This window comes from Olea europaea, unplaced genomic scaffold (genome assembly GCF_002742605.1).
Source record: "Olea europaea var. sylvestris unplaced genomic scaffold, O_europaea_v1 scaffold1797, whole genome shotgun sequence".
NCBI classification, from domain to species: domain Eukaryota; kingdom Viridiplantae; phylum Streptophyta; class Magnoliopsida; order Lamiales; family Oleaceae; genus Olea; species Olea europaea.
Window position 1 is genome coordinate 226,796 of NW_019235710.1, and position 16,098 is coordinate 242,893.

At 35.2% G+C, this 16,098-nt stretch overlaps 1 protein-coding gene across 2 annotated transcripts; it reads left to right on the top strand.

Moving 5' to 3' along the window:
- The first annotated feature begins 7,927 nt into the window (after window positions 1-7,927).
- On the top strand, window positions 7,928-14,388 carry LOC111378262 (protein SMAX1-LIKE 4-like). Of its 2 annotated transcripts, none has more exons than XM_023001443.1 (3): window positions 7,928-9,479; window positions 12,431-12,683; window positions 12,768-14,388. In XM_023001443.1, exons 1-3 carry the CDS (start codon window positions 8,200-8,202, stop codon window positions 14,304-14,306), a joined length of 3,072 nt encoding a protein of 1,023 aa, XP_022857211.1. In that variant the 5' UTR covers window positions 7,928-8,199; the 3' UTR covers window positions 14,307-14,388. The 2 variants fall into 2 exon arrangements, with proteins under 2 accessions (XP_022857211.1, XP_022857210.1); XM_023001442.1 differs by lacking the exon at window positions 7,928-9,479 and adding an exon at window positions 10,371-11,922.
- Window positions 14,389-16,098: the final 1,710 nt, after the last annotated feature.

Below are 16,098 nucleotides of genomic sequence, written 5' to 3' on the forward strand. Positions count from 1 at the left end.
GCTTGCCTCTTTGCTTGAGTGCGCAATTCCCACTCGTATGTATCAAGTTAATGCTCTTTTCATTTTTAAATACACTTTACATAGTCTAAACTATATTCTAATTTGGATAATTCCAACAATTTTGACATTCAATATTTGAACATTAAATTGAATTATCTCATCTAAACATGCTAATCTGCATCCACTTTTACTCTATAGTGTTTGAAATACATCTTTCAAAATGCATTATCTATTCTCTAACTGTAAAAATGTTCACATTAAAAGATTCAACATTGGTTTTAAATTTAATTCTACTTTTTGGGAATGGGCCAAGAATGTCTCATTTTTAACGGCTTGTAATATTTCAATTAATGCTTTATTGAATTTCTGTCAGGGAACATGTAAACCAAATCATTTCACTCCCAACATAATACATTTATTCATTTCTCAGTTAATTCGAAAAGGGATACTTTTCTTGTAAGTAGAGGAACCCAATTAATTTCTTTTATCTTTAAACTTTTTAATGAATTAAAATATATAATATAATGATCCAATGATTTGAACAATAAATACCACATTTTTTCATGCAAAGACCTTCGACAGTGATCACACAATTTTACTTTCTCTTTTTAACTTTTTATCTTTCATTGTAAACGATGTATATATTCTCTTTGATCCCTATCAATCAATCAATCTAGCAATCAATCATAGATGTACAATGAAACACATTCATTAAAAGGTCATTTATTGAATCTTAAAAAAACTTTACATGGAATAATGTAGACGATATCTATGACTTTGACCCAAAAGTTCTAGTCATTAATGTTGAAATAGATTAATTATTTAAAATTTGAATCTTTGTACTGTTGGGTAATTTACTCAAAGGTCAAAAGTTTGAGGACTTCTATTGCAAATAATAAAAGATAGTTGTTGTATGGAGAACTTCTAATTAAAGTTGAGAGCAGAATCTTTACAGAATTTGGTCGCCAATTTACAATCGATTTTGAAGTATTGCACATGAAGGAATCCTTGTTGAGTTACATGAGTCTCATTTGAGTATAAATTATACTCTTCTACTTGGTTATTGATCCTATAAATAGTAGATGTATTTCATTATTTTGGATGTGGCCGAGAGTTGATTTGAGAGAAAGTATTGTGAATCTAGCATATTGAGACTTTTCGTACAAAAGGTAGAAAAGTTTTGATAGTCTGTTTAATTTGTGCATTATATTTTTTATTTTTCCTATTTGCTAATATTTTTCTGAATAACAAAAGATCTTGCGAGTAAATAGAAATAAAGGGAATTGGTGCAAAATTTCCAACAAGTGGTATCAGAGCATCAGGTGGTTCGGAGTATTGAAGCAAAAGAAAAATATGTCATCGTTGAAATATGACGTGGAGAAATTTGACGGGAGAATCAATTTTGGCTTGTGGCAAGTAGAAGTTAGGAATTTATTGATTCAAGCTGGACTGCACAAGGCTTTGAAAGGAAAACCAACTAAGAGTTCTAGCAAGGAAGTTGAATCCAGTATGAGTGATGAGAATTGGGAAGAATTGGATTTGAAGGCTGCAAGCATGATACGTCTTTCTTTGGCTAAAAACGTTTTTGCAAATATTCATGGAATATTTGTGACAGAGGAACTATGGAAGAAGCTAGAAGAACTATATCAAATGAAGAGCCTCTCACATCAGTTAAACCTGAAGGAGCAATTTCATTCATTGCCCATAGAAGAAGGTATGAAAATCTCAGACCATCTGAGTGTTCTCAGTAGAATTGTTTCAAAACTGGAGTCTATTGGAGTGAGGATAGATTATGAGGATAAGGCAGTACTACAGCTCATCTAATCTCTTCCATCTACCTATGAATATATCAAGCCAATCTTGATGGATGGGAAGGAAACTGCGAGTTTCGCAGAAGTGACAAGCAACTTGATCTCAGAAGAAAGAAGATTAGGAGGGCAGAATACTCTATCAGCACATGCTCCACCGCTTGTGCGGGTCCCCATTAATTCCTTTGAGTTTCATTCTTAGAACTCCATGAGGAAGAAAGTATTTTGTTGGAATTGCGATCAGATTGGCCACATGAAGAGAAATCGTCCAAAAGGTGGAGTAGGGTCGACTAACTGCTTGGGGTCAGACAATGTGTTTCTCTTGGAGGAGGAGGACACGGATGTGGTGTTGTAAAGTAAGATGGAAACATCCTCATAGCATGTTGTCAGTTGCCATGATAGATGATGTGTTCTTCTGGCACAAGTCATCATGTCTGCACATAGTATTGACTGACATTTGATGTAAGGTGTGTAGGTATGTGGTGGTGTTGTGATGTCGATGGCTAATGAGCTCTCTGGAAAAGTCCATGTGAGAGTTGCACCATAACTATCAACAAGGTTGTTTCGACATGTAGCTGATAAAATGCTCGAAGTTCGTGAATAACTTTGAATGGTTATACTCATATGGTGGATTATGGGACCGTTAAAGTGTGTCAAAGGCTTACCTTTTTTTTCCCAAGTATTATGATTAAAAGTTGTAGAAAAAATGACAAGATTTTGACTCGTTTTTGGTAAGGTGGAGATTATTGGGTAATTGCCTCAAAAGTCAAAAGTTGAAGGACTTCTATTACAAATAATAAAAGGTAGTTATTATAAGGAAGACTTCTAATTAAAATTGAGAGCAAAATCCTTATAGAATTTGATCTCTAATTTATAGTCAGTTTTGGAGTTTTGCACATGAAGAAATCTTTGTTGAGTTAAAGGAGTCTTGTTTGAGTCTAAATTAAATTCTTCTACTTGATTATTAATCTTATAAATAGTTTATGTATTTCATTATTTTGAGTGTAGCCAGAGAGTTGATTGGAGAGAAAAATATTGTAGGAACATCTTGAGACTTTTCGTACAAATAGTAGAAAAGTAGGTGTGGTAAAGTTCGGGTTTCATTTTTCTTTGTAATGCTTGGGGATTGGATTGGTGAGTGAAATTTTATATAATTGTAATAATTTTTCATATAGTGAAAAGTTTTGACAGTCTGTTTAATTCGTGTATTATATTTTTTATTTTTCCTATTTGCTAATATTCTTCTGAACAACAAAAGATCTTGCGGGTAAATAGAAATAAAAGGAATTGACATAAAATTCCCACCATGTACTACTAACTACTTGTATAATTTCAGTTAACAAGAATAAATTCATAAAATCTCGGTATAGTTAGAGGTGTGACAAACCAATTTGATTGTAGTTTTTTACTTGTTTTTGCCATGAATCATGGTCATGAAACTCAATATGCTTTATAATTTCTACTAGCTAGATCACTTACTGTAGTTAGAGGTGTGAGAACCAATTCAACTGTAGTCGATTGTTATTGTCTTAGTAGAGAATAACATTCTTGGAACTCAATAAAACCGGCAGTTTCTTCTAGCGAGATCACACGATCTATCCAGAACACAACTTTGTTGAATGGGTAAAGAGTTCGACCTATTCCAAGTTGTCTCATGTCTCTCAGCAAGTCATCTAGTCCAATAATTTTCTTTTTCTTTTTAGTTAGTTTTCTGAAGAAAAGAAAAAGAATTAGAATAGTCTAGACGAGCTCACAAATATAGAGATTCATATGGATTGCAGGCTTAGCGAGTCAACTCACGGCACGACGCCTCCGGCACCGGTGGCCCTATTTTGACTACTCTAGTACAATTAGTCAAAGCATAAAATGATGAAATAAAGGGAAGGGAGCAAATTCAAAGGAAAGGGGATATGTTTAACCGTTTTCCAAGCACACTATACATAATTAAAAAACCTTTGCAAGCTTCACCAACGCATCACCAACCGTAACAGTCAATACATTTTACGTAACACTATTTTATAATTATTTTAACATTTTTAGTGCTGAATTCCAACAAATTTCCTACAGTATATGCAGAAAAAATGATTTTGTGTATAAAGAAATAAACATTTTTAGCCCAGAAAAGAAAAGCGATCAATTTAATTAAAACTTTTAATTTTAAACTATATATTAACCTATTTAATAAGAATACTATTGTTGGGGTGGGGATTCGAGCTTCTTGATGCTAAACAAGTTTTTTTGATGTTGAAACTTATCAAACTCTCTATAAGGTGGATCGCCAAGTTCTTCTTCTTCTTGGTTTGCAAGACAACAACTGGCTAGTGGAAATAACCATTGGGAGAGGACTGGTTCTACCACGACTCCACGTGTGTTGAAAACGGTTCATTTGATGGAAAACAGATATCGAAATTCTAGCAGCACATCATAACCTAGGGGCGAACAAAAGTACCAAACCAAACTGAATTGAGCGATAGAGTCTGGTCTTCTTAATTTTAAAATTATATACTGGTAGTAAAATCGAGAACCAACCGTTTATGGTTCAATTATCGGCTCTATACCCAAATTCGAAAAATCAAACCGATCGTATTATGTTTTATATTTTGGGACGGTTCTACCAAATGTTTGTCATTTTGCATTGAGATTGAACCATGGGTTCAAAATTTGAAATGTTGTTCTTTTTTTCTTTCTTTCTTTCTTTTTTTGAATGGATTAAGGTTTGGGAGTTATAATTTATTGGAATTCGTGTTTCAGACAAGAACTTCAAATTCATTAATTATGGTACCAAATTATTTGGTTATATGATTCAAGTTGAAATTGATTGTTTTATAATTACAAGATATCCTATTATTCTCGTCCGGTTCAGTTCTTTTCGGAACCGGACCGTGGACCTAAAGGTGAAGGAAGGTATGACGAAGAATTAAAAGTTGAAGACTAAATTGCAGCAATAGATTCAATTGTTTGTTGCAAATTCCAAATTTTCTTGTAGTTATCATAATTTCCAATATGACCCCTGAATAGTTATGCATTATTCACCTAAGAACTGCTTCTTTTTTAGGGATGATTGCAATTTGGGCATTAATGGAATTATCTTTTCCAAACTATAATTATAGCTACCCTACTTTCCAATTTTCATTGGGTTTCAAATATTCCATTATAGCTTTTTCATTAATCTTACTTATGCATATCCACAAAATAGTTTCCTCACGAATAAAGTAATGGTATTTATAAACGGTGCTTATCCATCACCAGTCCATGTAACAATAGCTATTACAATTTTTTTTTTTTTTTTTTGTAATTGTCTATAAAAATACGGCATATAGCTATAAGTGATAATAATCGATAAGTCGTCTTAAAAAGTAGGGATATAGATTCCATTTAAGATGATATATCAATAAATGCTACACTGTCTACTGGTAATTCGCTGGTTAGATAGACAAGCATATTACTCGTGGTCTAGTTATAACTATTTACAAGTTTAACAATAATAAGAGTCGATATCATAATCTGTTGAGGTGAGATGGCTTAATCAACTCTGTCGACTATCAAATAGAATGCCTTGAAGTGTTAAATTGTACTTATGAAGGGAATAGGCTAATATATTGTAGGTACTTTTTCTATATGTAACTTAGAATTTGGAAATATGTAATACCACTCAATTACATTGTAGTGCGTATATTTATATCATTGAAAAATGTTGTATATATTCATAGTTTTCACGGAGTATCTTCATGTTTGATTACAAATTGAACATTTTTAATTATGTCGAGCAGTGAATGATAGTTATTTCTTAGTCGAGAAATTTACTGTCACCTAAACTAAAATTATTATACTGATGAGTAATACTATTGTTCATTCGTTGTGTTCAACAGGAGCATACCTTATGATCATCACACCATTGTTACATTGTTCAACAAATAAAAATATATCTCAATTTCATTAGTCAATGTAACCGGCACCCCACTCATGAGTTGCGACAAATAATATTGCTCGTTCAAATACGTCTCAAGAATGTGTTGAGATATCAAACTTAAAATAATAAGTTGGGGAAGGAATATTTAAAGGAAACACTTCAATTCCCATCTCTTTTTTGGTGCAATATTCTGCTCTTATATTATCATCAGCTTGGAAAAATACACCACATCACTTTTAACTTTATTTTGAATAGAATATTTATCTTGATTAACCAAAAAGGTATTATATGGGTTTTGCTGATAAAAAGTGATTATATACTTATATAATCAAAAGCTTACACCATCCACAAATATAATATATATTTACACATACATAGAGCTCCTATTGAGCAATGGACAACTCCAATTTATTATTTTTTTCCACGTTTATTTATTTATTTTGAATATATGATATGGAGCTAAAGCAAGCCAAATTATAGATTTTGCTCATGTTTTATTCAGGCTTCACCTTGATGTACTCTCTCTCCTTCTTCTTTACTATTTGATGCCACCAAAAAATCGAGATTCATCGCTGTTATTAATAATATGTTGGAATAAGTAGATGTTGAGGGTGTTCAAGGAGAAAATTTTCAATAGTGTTCTATATGCACAATCGTCCAAGGTGTTGTAATTCTTTGTAGTCCAAGATCTTATCATGTGAGTATGTAGAATCGTCCAACTAAAATATTATGGGGCTAAAGAAGTGTCGACCTAATTGAACCGGTTATTTTAACCTCTACAAAAAATATAGAGAGAATGAGAGATAAAGGGAGGAGAGAGAAAGTGAAAAAGAGGCAATAATGCAATGTAGGATGGCAGACAGTGCGTTGCTTTTTGGGTACTTGGAGAATAAAATGCTGTCTCTCTATGAGGACCGATGTGATATATGTATATACACACATTTATATTCGAAGAACAAACTATAAACACAAAATATGCAGATTTATTACTCTCTTTTATCTCTCTTGAATCATACTGTTTTGCTAGAGGAATTTAACACATTGACTGACATTTGAAGTTGCGGCAAAAAATGATTGGATGACAGTGTTGACTATTTTTAAAACAGTCCAATAATGTAATACCATGTGACATTCTGTAATTTGAGGTCTGTCCTCTTTCCCTACCTTTTCCATTTACTGCTGCTTCTGTCTCTCATTCAAACCTCTATTGTTGAACAAAAAAGATGAACAAATTAAATGTATATACACACATTTATATTCGAAGAACAAACTATAAACACAAAATATGCAGATTTATTACTCTCTTTTATCTCTCTTGAATTATACTGTTTTGCTAGAGGAATTTAACACATTGATTGACATTTGAAGTTGCGGCAAAAAATGATTGGATGACAGTGTTGACTATTTTTAAAACAGTCCAATAATGTAATACCATGTGACATTTTGTAATTTGAGGTCTGTCCTCTTTCCCTACCTTTTCCATTTACTGCTGCTTCTGTCTCTCATTCAAACCTCTATTGTTGAACAAAAAAGATGAACAAATTAAACTCTTTCTTTACCCAAAATTAAATATATATGAAGACACAAAGAATAATGGGCCCCTTCGGTTCCAATTTGCATGAAAACCCAAAAACTAAAATGGATAATTGTTCAACGAAATTAAATATACACGTTTATATATAATCGTGTCTCGAATAAAGATGATGTGAGATTGTTCGGGCCCTTTTGGCTGGGATTTTGAAGAGTCAAAAGTTGATTCTCCGATTAACTTTCAAACATGTTCGAATACCTTTGAAAAAGTATTTTATCGGGTTAGAAGAACTTTTAGTTAAAATTGACTACAAGAGGTAGAATTCTTGCCAAACAAACCTCCTTTTTCTAGCTGTAGCTTCTTCAAAATAACTTCTGTTAGATTTAATTATAACTTAAAAGCAATCTTTTATATTTATTCTCTTCGAACTAAACGACACTCTTTTGTTTAGGGGAGCCTAAGGTGTGTATGTACATTACCAGTCATAATTAGAAAGTTATTTGGAAGGGTATAAAATAAAAGGAGAGAAAAGCATAAAAAAAATATATACAAAGTAGTACTATGAAGAAGATAACAATATTATAGGTCTGTCTAGGCAGTAAACAACCCCACAACCCCACCCCACCCTACATCACCCCACTAATCAACTTCATTATTTATATGTCTATCTGAGGCGGAATGATATTATTTGAAAATCTCGTCCATTTTGTAAACGCTTGATACTGCCTCTTATAATATAAACAAGAAACCAGAACAAGGTTTCTTGAAAATCTCAAGAAACTATACAGGGTTATTAGTGAAGAAGAAAGGTAGAAAATTTGTGGGGTTGGATTATAATTTAAGGGGGAAGAGAAGGGTATAAGTAAAAGAAAGAAAATTTAGTCGAGTTTGCGAAGATAAGGAGTTTCCAATTCTTGTGGGGGTTTTGGGGGTGGCGTGTGGGCTAAGTTATGCGTGCAGGAGCTTGTGCATTGCAACAGACCCTCTCATTGGAGGCTGCTTCAGTCTTGAAGCACTCTCTCAGCCTGGCACGGCGGCGGGGCCACGCTCAGGTGACTCCTCTTCATGTCGCCGCCACCTTGCTGAGCTCAAGAGTCAGTCTTCTCAGGCGGGCCTGCCTCAAATCTCAACCTCATCAAATTTCTCATCCTCTTCAATGCAGAGCCCTTGAGCTTTGCTTCAACGTGGCCCTCAACCGCCTTCCGGCCACTCCTGGTCCGCTCCTCCACGGCCAGCCATCGCTTTCGAATGCACTGATTGCTGCACTCAAAAGGGCACAGGCGCATCAAAGGAGGGGTTGTATAGAGCAACAACAACAGCAACCACTTATAGCCATTAAAGTAGAATTGGAACAGCTAATTTTGTCAATCTTGGATGACCCTAGTGTAAGCCGTGTTATGAGAGAAGCTGGTTTCTCCAGCACTGCAGTGAAAACCAATTTAGAGGACTCATCAGTTTCTTCTGTTTTCCAGTGTTACAACACCTCTGGTGGGATCTATTCAACACCAAGCTCTCCTCCAACTGAAACTCATAGGGAACTCATCAACCCTACCAGTTTCTTGCATTCGCACTTTCTTTCTTACTCTCCTGACCAAAACCCTCTTTTCCTTTCCCCACAAAAGAAACCTCTGAGCAACTATTTCTCCGATGCATCCCAACCGTCTTTGAAGGACGACGTAAAGGTCGTTCTTGATGTTTTCCTGAGGAAGAAAAGGAGAAACGCAGTTATAATTGGTGATTCTTTATCCATAACTGAAGGTCTTGTTTCAGAAATAGTGAGTAAACTGGATAGAGGAGATATTCCTGAGGATATGAAACCAGCCCACTTCATCAAATTCCAGTTTTCATCAGTACCTCTCAGGCTTATGAAGAGAGAAGAAGTGGAGATGAATATTACAGACCTGAAAAGGAAGGTTGAATCTGTAGCACCAGGCTGCGGTGTCATTATCTACGCAGGTGATTTAAAATGGACTATTGACACTGGTTCTGGTGAGAGAGATCTTAAAGAAACCTCTGGTTATAATCCAGTTGATCATTTAGTTGCAGAGATGGGAAAATTGATTTCTTGGTTCAACAATTCAAGTACAAGGGTTTGGTTAATGGCTATTGCAAATTATCAGACCTATATGAAATGCCAAATGAAGCAACCCCCACTTGATCTTCAGTGGGATCTTCAACCAGTTTCTTTTCCATCTGGTGGATTAGGGTTGAGTCTCAATGCTGCTACAAGGTGAGCAAATCCAATTTTCATTTTCTTGATTGTTAATTAATTATTCTAAATGTGATTTATTAAAGATTTTCATTTGCATCCTTTTGATTTTGATTTTATTTTTATTTAAAAAAAAAAATTGGTTTTCTGAACTCTGTGGACAAGACCAGTGCATGACAGTGAAAAGTAATATGCTAACCTCTATTACTTTCTTGCTTTGTTTTGTCTCTACATGCTGATAGTGTTGGCTATTAGTTTGACAATACATTTTGTTAACAAATTAAACTCTTTCTTTACCCAAAATTAAATATATATGAAGACACAAAGAATAATGGGCCCCTTCGGTTCCAATTTGCATGAAAACCCAAAAACTAAAATGGATAATTGTTCAACGAAATTAAATATACACGTTTATATATAATCGTGTCTCGAATAAAGATGATGTGAGATTGTTCGGGCCCTTTTGGCTGGGATTTTGAAGAGTCAAAAGTTGATTCTCCGATTAACTTTCAAACATGTTCGAATACCTTTGAAAAATTGACTACAAGAGGTAGAATTCTTGCCAAACGAACCTCCTTTTTCTAGCTGTAGCTTCTTCAAAATAACTTCTGTTAGATTTAATTATAACTTAAAAGCAATCTTTTATATTTATTCTCTTCGAATTAAACGACACTCTTTTGTTTAGGGGAGCCTAAGGTGTGTATGTACATTACCAGTCATAATTAGAAAGTTATTTGGAAGGGTATAAAATAAAAGGAGAGAAAAGCATAAAAAATATATATACAAAGTAGTACTATGAAGAAGATAACAATATTATAGGTCTGTCTAGGCAGTAAACAACCCCACAACCCCACCCCACCCTACATCACCCCACTAATCAACTTCATTATTTATATGTCTATCTGAGGCGGAATGATATTATTTGAAAATCTCGTCCATTTTGTAAACGCTTGATACTGCCTCTTATAATATAAACAAGAAACCAGAACAAGGTTTCTTGAAAATCTCAAGAAACTATACAGGGTTATTAGTGAAGAAGAAAGGTAGAAAATTTGTGGGGTTGGATTATAATTTAAGGGGGAAGAGAAGGGTATAAGTAAAAGAAAGAAAATTTAGTCGAGTTTGCGAAGATAAGGAGTTTCCAATTCTTGTGGGGGTTTTGGGGGTGGCGTGTGGGCTAAGTTATGCGTGCAGGAGCTTGTGCATTGCAACAGACCCTCTCATTGGAGGCTGCTTCAGTCTTGAAGCACTCTCTCAGCCTGGCACGGCGGCGGGGCCACGCTCAGGTGACTCCTCTTCATGTCGCCGCCACCTTGCTGAGCTCAAGAGTCAGTCTTCTCAGGCGGGCCTGCCTCAAATCTCAACCTCATCAAATTTCTCATCCTCTTCAATGCAGAGCCCTTGAGCTTTGCTTCAACGTGGCCCTCAACCGCCTTCCGGCCACTCCTGGTCCGCTCCTCCACGGCCAGCCATCGCTTTCGAATGCACTGATTGCTGCACTCAAAAGGGCACAGGCGCATCAAAGGAGGGGTTGTATAGAGCAACAACAACAGCAACCACTTATAGCCATTAAAGTAGAATTGGAACAGCTAATTTTGTCAATCTTGGATGACCCTAGTGTAAGCCGTGTTATGAGAGAAGCTGGTTTCTCCAGCACTGCAGTGAAAACCAATTTAGAGGACTCATCAGTTTCTTCTGTTTTCCAGTGTTACAACACCTCTGGTGGGATCTATTCAACACCAAGCTCTCCTCCAACTGAAACTCATAGGGAACTCATCAACCCTACCAGTTTCTTGCATTCGCACTTTCTTTCTTACTCTCCTGACCAAAACCCTCTTTTCCTTTCCCCACAAAAGAAACCTCTGAGCAACTATTTCTCCGATGCATCCCAACCGTCTTTGAAGGACGACGTAAAGGTCGTTCTTGATGTTTTCCTGAGGAAGAAAAGGAGAAACGCAGTTATAATTGGTGATTCTTTATCCATAACTGAAGGTCTTGTTTCAGAAATAGTGAGTAAACTGGATAGAGGAGATATTCCTGAGGATATGAAACCAGCCCACTTCATCAAATTCCAGTTTTCATCAGTACCTCTCAGGCTTATGAAGAGAGAAGAAGTGGAGATGAATATTACAGACCTGAAAAGGAAGGTTGAATCTGTAGCACCAGGCTGCGGTGTCATTATCTACACAGGTGATTTAAAATGGACTATTGACACTGGTTCTGGTGAGAGAGATCTTAAAGAAACCTCTGGTTATAATCCAGTTGATCATTTAGTTGCAGAGATGGGAAAATTGATTTCTTGGTTCAACAATTCAAGTACAAGGGTTTGGTTAATGGCTATTGCAAATTATCAGACCTATATGAAATGCCAAATGAAGCAACCCCCACTTGATCTTCAGTGGGATCTTCAACCAGTTTCTTTTCCATCTGGTGGATTAGGGTTGAGTCTCAATGCTGCTACAAGGTGAGCAAATCCAATTTTCATTTTCTTGATTGTTAATTAATTATTCTAAATGTGATTTATTAAAGATTTTCATTTGCATCCTTTTGATTTTGATTTTATTTTTATTTAAAAAAAAAAATTGGTTTTCTGAACTCTGTGGACAAGACCAGTGCATGACAGTGAAAAGTAATATGCTAACCTCTATTACTTTCTTGCTTTGTTTTGTCTCTACATGCTGATAGTGTTGGCTATTAGTTTGACAATACATTTTGTTAAAGAAAAAATGGATTTTGGCACCAAAATTTAAGGGATTCTTATTTGAATATTAGTGCATTTTTTTATTTTACTTTTTTTTTTTTTCATTTGACCAATTTTCATTTTCATGTGTTGATAAAGATGTAGTTTTTCTAGATCTTGTAATGAACCAGGAGCGGAAAAGAATTTATATAACCAACTTCAAAGTTATTGAGAATAAGTTTACTTTTTTGTTTGTCTCATACTTATGTAATCGTATTATTGTTTTATGCAGTGTGAGAGATTCAAAAATTAGCTTTTCACAGAATCCACTAATAGTATCAGAAAAGGAGCCATTATCTGCAGGGGAACAAGATGTGCTCAATTGTTGCCCGGAATGTACCTCCAATTATGAAAAAGAAGTTGGCTCCAATAGCCAGCAGAAATCTTCTCTGCCCTCAAATTCTTGCAACAATAAGAACACAGAAAATGATTCACCTCAATTACCTTACTGGCTTAAACCGCATGGCAACGATACACCCAAGAAGGTAGTAATTAATTATTTTTCAACAAATTCACTTCTGAGATTATAATTTGGCTTTAAGTTTTAACCATCTTAGTTAAAATTTCAGGATGATTTGGTAGAATTGAGGAGAAAATGGAACAGATTGTGCCATAATCTTCACCAAGGGAGGCATAACATCAGTTCTATTTTAAGCAATCAGGGATACCTTGGGAGGAATTATCCCTATAGTTCGTCATATCCTTGTTATCCAAATCAGAATAGCATCTTTACAGAATCAAAATTGCTGTCATTTGCTGATCCAATTGTGAAGCCTAATCGAAGTGTGAGTCCATTCCCTCGTTTCAGAAGACAGCAATCGTGCCATATCGAGTATAGTTTTGGCAATGGAAGTCCCAAACATCCGTTGGTCGAACCCAATTTGGATTCTCTTAAAAGCACGGATGGTAAGGAAGTAAAAATCACCCTTGGCCTAGGGAATTCCGTGTTTTCTGATGCGGTCACAAACGAGAAAACAGAATTGAGTAATGTGTTGCAAGAAAATGTTCCTTGGCAATCAGAAGCCATTGCTTCCGTTGTAGGAACACTGATGGATTCAAAAACAGTCAATGAAGATACATGGTTGTTTATTCAGGGAAATGACTCGATAGGAAAAAGAAGACTGGCTCTTGGAATAGCAAAATCAATGTTTGGTTCTTCTGATTTCCTATTGTGCTTGAACATGAGAAAGAATACCAATACACCAAATCAGAAACGTGAAATGCTCGAAAAGGCCCTGAGGAATCAAGAAAAGACTGTCATTCTAGTCGAAGATGTTGATTATGCTGATACCGCATTGGTTAAGTTTCTTGATGGACGGTTTGAGGCGCCGAATAAGAAAGAGAAGGATTCTAGTCCTGTTGTTTTCATATTAACAGAGGGTGGTTCTCCAGAATATGAAAATTTGAACTCTGTAATTGAGATGAAGCTGGTTGTCCAAGAATCCGTTTTCTCTTCAGGGATGCCTAATCTTAATCACAAGCGTAAAGAGGAGTGGGATTCACCTTACAAAACAAAGTGCCCTAGAAACACCGAAATGGAAGTTGCCTCTCCAGAGGACTCTGAAAATGAGAAAAGGGACTTCTTCAAGAGGCAGTTAATCTCCAATATCCTCGACCTTAACATCAAGGCCGATGAGGATGAAGAGAGTGAAGGAAAACCGGTGGGACAGTTTGGAACCATTTCAAGTGATTTGACTAGCGAAACAACTCCTGATCAACAAAACCTGTCAAGCTTCCTTGAAAAGATAAAAAACCGTCATGTTTTTAACGTGAAATCCGATCAAGATGAGCAAGCTAGAGAAATGTTCTTGTCCAAATTCAAGAGCTCTTGTCAAGAGACTTGTGGAAGTAAGAACCTGGGTTGTTTGGTCGTAGAGGAAATGGTGTTGAAAGAAGTTTTGCAAGGGTGTGGCTTATTCCTAAACGGCTTATTTGAACAATGGCTAAAAGACATTTTTCAAACAAGCTTGTTAATGGATGATAGTTCAAGTAAAGAGGGTGTCAGTATTAGGCTCTGTTTAGGAGAGAAAGGAGAGGGTGGTTGTGGAAAGAATGGATTCATGGGCACTTGTCTTCCTAAAAGGATCCAGCTTTGTTTCATAGGTTAAATGATGTTGTAAAATGTTGCAAGATCTTCCTGTTCTGTAGCTTTTAATTAAAGTTGCTTAAAGAATGTCTGGTTTGTTTTCACTTCTTTCATCTCAGTTGAATCGCCTTCTTCCTATATAAACATGCACAAAATCATCTTGACGCTGGGATCTCACGTTTGGAAAGTAGTAAAGAAAAAAAAGAAACTAAAAATTTGTCTATTATATCATCCAACATTGCGAATCAAACATGTCACTAGAGGCGTGGCTCATTTTTTGATTTCGACATCAGAAGACTTTTGCTAAATAAACTTAAGGTCGACTGTATGAATCTTCATTTTTTTTCAACAAAAGTAGATAAAAGGATTTCACCCCTCCCCCTCAAAGGAGGCTCGAATCGCGCTGGGAAGCTTCACTCTTACCTCAAGTTAGGCGTTCACCTTTACATGAATCTTATCTTGCCATCTTATGCGATTAAATCCTTTGTAACAAGGTTTGTATAAGATAATATTTGCTGAAATGAAAAAAGGAAAATAATTTGTTAAACTGAAATGAGCATCTGGAAAAGGAAAACAAAGTAGGTTTACATGATTAGAGATTGAGCACATACATTAATAAATTGTAAGTCACAAAGTGAAGCAAAATGTCAAGATTTTGATATAGAGAGGATGTGGATTTCACTAGCCAAAAAGGTTTCTTGAAGGACTTTTCATAAACAATGTTATCCTATTCACAATTGGTTACCCAAAAAGAAGTTTAAGAAATATTATTTATCCTTAATAATTGATATGCAATTCTGATTGCAATTAATTACCATTCATATGTACATCATTACAACGCAAAAGAGCAAATGAATGCATATTTCATGCCTCAATGCACAATAATTTATCCTTTTTTCTCCACTATGTGACAATGGCAACTTTTTTCCTTCAAATACTTTTCTTTTGAATCCGTATGATTACTTTGACTGGTCAGGGTTCATCAAGAACAAAAAAATATGATTTTATCATGCAGTGGAAGCGGGGTTTGTCTCACTACATGATGGAGAATTAAAATTATATCAATGTATATATTAAGAAAAGATCACTTATCATAGAGGAATTATTGATATCACATTATCATTTTGTGCCCACTCTTCCTGTTATATGCGTGTTTGTACATGATTCTTTTGATATGTGACCAGTTGACAAATTTCTTCAATGACCTAAATGTAAAGAGAATTGAGTATCAACAGAGTATATAGTATAAGATCAAGTCCTAACTACGAGAACGGGAGGGGAAGTCCATTTCAACATAGTCTAACCATAACTCTAAGAAAAAGGAGATTGCTCAAAAGATTTACTTTTTCTATTCCTCGAACCATACACCTAGGAGATTCGGGTGCCCTAGGCTTCTGGTGGTCTATCCCCCATATACCTCTCCTACCTTTCTAGATGGTCTATATAAGTGTTATTCCCTATATCCAATCACCCTTGGACATAAATACTTTTAATATATAATTAATGCAATTTTTTATGACAAATCTATTGTTTAATTAATATTCAATTAAACTAAATAATAAAGTTCGTAGATTCAAATCATGGTAATTTGTTAATCACAAGGAGTTGTGATTGTGAGATACAAATTACATATGATTAAATCTTAAATCGTTCGTGGTCGTAAGTAATAAAATGAGATACGAAAATCGTCATTATGGATAGACCATCAAGTACGACAATTCTTACTTGTGAAGTAAGTAGCTGATCTCACAAGCTAAAGAATAGTGACACTTAAATGAACACGTTGATGTTTTGTTGTAGAACAAAATATTGGA